The sequence below is a fragment of the Nicotiana tabacum genome, unplaced genomic scaffold (assembly GCF_000715075.1).
Source record: "Nicotiana tabacum cultivar K326 unplaced genomic scaffold, ASM71507v2 Un00001, whole genome shotgun sequence".
NCBI lineage: Eukaryota > Viridiplantae > Streptophyta > Magnoliopsida > Solanales > Solanaceae > Nicotiana > Nicotiana tabacum.
This window is the reverse complement of record NW_027438239.1, coordinates 4,546,994-4,553,391: the sequence shown is the minus strand read 5'-3', so window position 1 is coordinate 4,553,391 and position 6,398 is coordinate 4,546,994. Positions and strand designations below refer to the sequence as shown.

General features: G+C 34.9%; 1 protein-coding gene across 1 annotated transcript; it reads right to left on the bottom strand.

Annotated features, from left to right (window-relative positions):
• Positions 1-971: 971 nt before the first annotated feature.
• LOC107827943 (putative UDP-rhamnose:rhamnosyltransferase 1) lies at positions 972-2,828 on the bottom strand. The gene has a single exon (XM_016655178.2). The coding sequence runs from the start codon at positions 2,636-2,638 to the stop codon at positions 1,232-1,234; it is 1,407 nt and encodes a 468-aa protein (XP_016510664.1). The 5' UTR covers positions 2,639-2,828; the 3' UTR covers positions 972-1,231.
• Positions 2,829-6,398: the final 3,570 nt, after the last annotated feature.

Here is a 6,398-nt window from a genome sequence, read left to right as displayed (position 1 = left end):
ACAGTGATGTATAGAACAATTAGAATTTTGTAAAAACTTGTGACTTACGGTGTTCCGGGTCTTGGGAGTATTTTATATATTTCGAGAGTTGATTATTGTATATGCTGAGCGACATCTCAATTACTTATTAAAATATCTGTTACTGTTAGTTGTTAATTTTCATATTTTTCATTTCTTTTCCGCAAGTGTTAGGCTTACCTAATCGTAGAGACTAGGTGCCATCACGACAATTTAAGTAGGGAGAATTTGGGTCGTTAGAATCTTTTGATGTACATATTGGCACCTTCTTGGTGCAATTAATGCACAGTCAAATTACTTTTCCAAATTAAATAATAACAACCCCCGTGGACAATAGGTTTTGTGATTCGTTTATTCTGGCTTCCCCCAAGTATTCATGGAAGCGTAGCTCTAAAAGCTCAAGTCCTAAAGCCAACTCATGGATCCTGCAAATACCTAACAGAGAATATTGTCCATTCAGCATTTGGAAGTGTTAAAACTGCTTGAATTGGTTTCTTGGTGAGTCCTAGGAGAAGGTACATCTCAACTGGCTTCTGAAAGAGTTCCTAGAATGGAGTCAGGTGAGCTTTAAAACCTCTTAAAGTTCTCATTGATATGAATTTGCAACCCTTTATATTGTCGCTCGCATGCTCAGACAGGTCAAACCTTTCTGGTCGCATGCCAGTCATTTTGGGACTAGAAGCTGGTTCCCATTTTTCATTTTAGTAAGTGCTTAAAGTGTGAAAATGAATAGCCTATCTACGTGCAGGACTCACAAAATTCGGAAATGAAGGTAATTTTGGCGCACTTTGCTTCTTAGTTTTTGAGAACTCGAGGAATGGTAACTGGTGTTGAATGTTACGTTGTATTAATCAAAAGTATTGTTAATTTTTAAAGGAAAAACTAAGCTGCTAATAATAGTATCACCCATCAGAATCTAAGTACCTCTGATGTAGAATGATGTTCTGCACATAAGAGCGAAAAATGTAGTTTGTTGCCCGTAATTCTAATGTTTACAGTAGAGGTATATCACCCTATGAACTTGTTATTCAGGAAAGTTACAAATGAGGTAAAGCCACACTATGTGCACATGAACTAAAAAGGACTAAGCATCAACTATTGTCATCCGCAGATTTGCTTGTCACAATGTTATGTGCCATCATCTGTTTTTACTGATAATGCTGACATGCACAATATTACCTTGGATCTTTTTCTTAAATAAAAAATTTCAATATTACTTTTCATTACCCTTCTGAAACTCTAGCCTTTTGATGTGCTGAATGAACTGGTCGACGTAACTATCGTGGAGCCTGTGGTCACTAAAAATCTTTTGTACTTGAGCAGCTCTTGACCTCAATTTTTCTCCCTCGTCGGTATTCATCACTAATCTTATTGAGTTGGCTACAATGTCCTTGCAGAAGGAACCGTCTTCATTCCTTGGAACTTCGTGGCCTATCTCCTTTTCCACTAACAGCTTTGCATTAAGTCCTTGATCAGCAACCATCGGAATGAGAATCAGACGGTGCCCAAAGCTAAGAGCTTCAATAATGGTACCCCAACCAGAATGGAAAAGGCATCCTCCGATGGAAGGATGAGCTAGTATATCCTGTTGAGGTGCCCAACCAAGACTAACAATCCCCTGGTTTGATACTCGAGAGAGAAAACCTGTAGGTAATACTTCTTGATACTCTACGCCTTCTGGTTTTCTCAGAATCCATAGGAAGGTTTGCTCTGAAAGCTCAAGAGCCCAAGCCAACTCATGGATTTCCTTATTAGGCATCTTATACTCACTTCCGAAGCCAACAAATACCACAGACTTGGACTTTTGTTTATCCAGCCATCTGAAAATATGAGACCATCCTGAATCTGTTTGTGGCTGAGTCCCAGTTTCGGGTGCTGGTGAAAGTATGCCGATAGGTAAAACTGGTCTCTGATAAAGATCCTCAATTAGATTTATATATTTCTCTTCGAACTCATTGCAACTTCTCACTACAACAAATTTACATCCCTCCACAATTTTTGCTATACGTTGCCCACTGGATACACCAGATGCATCAGGACAATGAGTGTTATGCATCATTGTTGATGCATAATCAGGCCTGTGGGCTACCAGAGAGTGGAAGTTGAACCAAGGCGGAGGATGTACAAAATGTTCAGGGCGGGTACGTAGGGTGCCATTTTTAAGTTCAACAGGTGATCCCAGGTAAGCTAATGTTGAGGCTGTGTACACACTAAAGAAGGCAGTGGACACACCATATTTAGCAGCAATTTCTGGAATCCAGAACGGAGCAAAGTCGATCAGTATCAAGTCTGGCAGATTCTCAAGCAGCAACTCTTCAAATGGTAGGGCTAATTTGTCATATGCCTTTTTCAGGTACTGTATTTCCTCTGGTTGAAGATCAACGGTAGCCTCACAATTCACTGGCAGGCCACCTATCGATGGCAATGGGATCTCCAGCAGCTTTATTCTATCTCCTAAACTTGAGGGAATAGGGGGTAATCTCTGCAGGTTTTTTGGGGTGGAAACAAAGGAAACGCGTATCCCTTTTGCTGCCAATTTCTTTGATAATTCAAGGAAAGGTAGCATATGGCCAAAGGCTAACCATGGGAACACCATCACATGGTAGTTCTTGGTAGCCATAGTTATACTTTTCAAAAACAAACTAGCTGTTAAATGTGGAAAGCTACCAATGTGATATTATTTTTCGGGACGGTTGACCTTTAAATACAAAGGAAGTAGACGAATAACATATTTCACATGACATGCATGATAATCTCTTTGCTCTGGACTCCTAAGTTATAAAGAGTGCATTTTATGTTCAGTCTTAAGAGTTTTTGTATTCACAATCTTTAAGTGTTCCACTATTTCAGCAGATTAGGTTCTGGAAGTTGATGTGATTAACAGTTCTTTACGCATTTTTTAATCTTTGCTTCAGATTGCTTATTTTTGTTTCTCATCAAATCAGAAGCTTCCAAGAATTAGTTCATGACGAAATAAATAATAGAAGCTTCTTTCTTGCTCCAGGCTATACAAATTATTAACCTTAACACTCAAAAATTTCATAAAATCTTCAATGCAAAACACTACTTTTGATTGTGACAGTATTATCAATCTCTAATAAATGTATTTCTAAAAAGTAACCTGTCAATAAATAGATAAATAAATAAAATGTAGTCTAGAAAATATTTTTCACTCACCATCTAAATACCAAAGAACAATTTGTAAGATCATTTTTCAGGTAATCGTTTTCGAAGAGTACAGCTTCCTTCATAAACCACACAAGTTAACGTTTATTTTTGGCAAAATACATAATAAGACCCCATTAAATTTGTCCAAAAAACAGGTTTGAACACTTAAATTAAACGGGTATTCTTTTACCCTCCTAAACATATTTGGAATGAATTATTTCACCACCTGAAATATGAATACCAGTCTCACAATATGAGGTGTTTTTCCCGCGCGCCAAGTCAGGCACCATGTCAGCGCCACGTCAGAAATTTTCTATCTTTTGTAATTTTTACTCTTTTTCTTTTCCATTTTTCTTACTTCTAATACCCAGCCTCATATTGTGCCAAAATGGTATTTCCTACCGATCCATGCCATTCTTCGTAGTATACTTGACAAAGTCTTTTACAAACAAAAATATAATTTTGCTTAAACAAACTTATACAATAAACTGACAAATAAATAATTTTAATGACATTTTGGGTATTCCAAGCGCAAGCTTTGAAGCAAACTGAAGAATATTTGTTGCCATTTTCCTAGTTCCGGCGACATCTCCAACTTGCCTCATCTTCCTCTCTACGTTCAAAACCGCTTCTATTTGCGCCTCCAATTCAAAAATTCAAATGATTAAATAGAGGAATATATCGAAAATTAAGCACGAAATATATAAATCGAACATTTACCATATTGAATTTTTGAGTTTTTTGGAGTCCAATTGAGATCGATTTTGAAACCCTAGAAGAGAGACATAGAGAGAGAGAGACTTGTGTTTGAAGACTTTTAAACTGGGTGTTGCTGGATTTTGTTGGGTGCAATTTATGGAGTGTGTATCTAAAATTTGGGGAAATTTGATGAAGGATTTGAGTGGTTTCGAGTTGGATTAAAGCTTCAATAGGTTACTACACGATTTGTGAAGAAGAAAGGGACGAGGGGTGAGGAAGAAGGAGAAAGAAGAGGGCACTTCACTTTTTTATTTTAATTTTATGTTATGTACGCACTTTTAATTTGTTTTCTTTCTATTTTCTTGTCACATCAGCTGTTAAGGAGGAAAATAATTCACTTCTGATGTGTTTAGGGAGGTAAAAGAATACTCGTTTAGTTTAAGTGTTCAAACCTATTTTTTGGATAAATTTAATAGGGTCTTTGTGTATTTTGCCTTTATTTTTTGTTGATTGCTTTTTCATTTTCTTGGTCATTTCTGGACGGTAAATGTTAAGCCATTACAACTAGGGCTGTTTAAAATCGAACAGAAATCGTTAACCGAACCGATGGCTTATTGGCTTATTGGTATCAGATTATCGGGGTAATGGACGGTGAACAGATTGAGATTTTATAATTAACGGCTTAACGGTTTGGGGGCGGATTACTCAATTTTTTTATCGGGTAAACCGTTAACCCATTATAAATTTTTATATTTACACTTTTACCCTTATGTATATAAAGTACTATTGAAACCCCTATGTATTTACACTTTGTTTGACCAAAACAAGCTTGATGTCGATTTCTATTTGCCATAGGTACTTAAGAATGCATTACATATTAGATGAAAAAATTTTCAAGACTTGTATCAGTTGGACTTCTTCCCTCACAGAACAAACGGAGGAGGAATTCAAAGGAAAGGTTATCACTGAGGGGGTTGAAGTATGATGGTCCTTTCTCGAATAATTATTTGTCATGCAACTTAGCAAGTGTGGACAGCTGATGGCCATTATATGTTCTAATATATTTTGTTAGATGAACATGAGGATGATTGATAAGTTTTGTGGAATTGATTAGTGATCATATTGTAGTGCAATGAACTAGAAGTACTTGACTGGATTGTCTGGTTTTATGTCCTTTTTTAAAGTCTGCTTTTCTGGAAGAACGAATGTCCCTTTTTATCTTGTGAAGAACGAATGTTTGATTGATTATTGAACTTGGTTAATACGTGTATGAGTAGTCTTGAAGATTCTTCAATTCAAAAATACCATTGGTTAGATCTTAGATGGTATTAAAAATTGGTATTGATTTGAAACTGTTTGGTATCTGATTGAATGATTATTCAAAAAAATACTATTTGGTTTAGCCGATAAGCCGCCCAATAACCGCCCGATAATTATTAATATGATATCAATCCGCCCGTTGTCTTATTGGATGGATAGCAGATTACTATATTTATAATCCGATAAGCCGAACCGTTAAGCATAATTATCTGTCCGGTCTGTCCGATAAGCACCCCTAATTGCAACTACACAATACATGTATGCAGATCAGTTTGTTACATTAGGTAAACATTAATTTAAAGAGATTTTGGCATGGTATGACAATGTACTCACATAATTAGCAGCAAAAAGCCATACTTATAAATATTGGCACCAGGTAGCCAATAAATGTATATCACTACAAAAACGTGTATATCACAACTTTATTTTTACTTTTTGTGTATATCAAAATGTATATTAAAATTTTATTTTCATTATTTGTTTATCTAAAATATAAAATTATAAATATAGTTATAATTTATTGTCATCTCTATATCAATGTATATCATAATAAACATAATTGTATTATTTATATATGGCAGTGTATAACACATCGAATATGTGTATACCAAAATGGATATCACAAGTTTATTTTTCTTCTCTGTGTATATCAAAAAATTATTTTCCTTCTTTGTATATCAAAATATATATCAAAAAAATTATTTACTCCCACAACTTGCTCTGAAGATGTTATATCAAAAAATTATTTTCCTTCTTTGATCAAGAATAAAATTGAAGTAAGTTTATTCAGAATGAGTTTCGCGCTCTTAAAATCAAATTGGACGATTTGATTTCCATTTAACCTTATAGTGCCAAATCTAATAATGTATATCACGATATATAATATAATATACACACAGATACACATGGTGATATACATAGATGTAAGCCATCTCAAACACACATAATTCGATATTGTATATCACCTATATTTATTTCATGTATATCGTGCATTTATATACCTGTCTATGTATATCAATGAAAATATTGTGATATACAATGACATACAATATGATGTACATGTCTATGTATATCAATAAAAACCTTGTGTGATATACAGACTGATATATAACAGCCAAAACACGTATTGGTGATTATTTGCGAAATGTATATCACAATTTTATTTTCGTTCTTTGTGTATATCAAAATATTAT

What these genes read in the sequence shown, in the direction of transcription:
- LOC107827943 (XM_016655178.2), bottom strand. Translation starts at nt 2,638, where the DNA reads ATGGCTACCAAGAACTACCATGTGATGGTGTTCCCATGGTTAGCCTTT.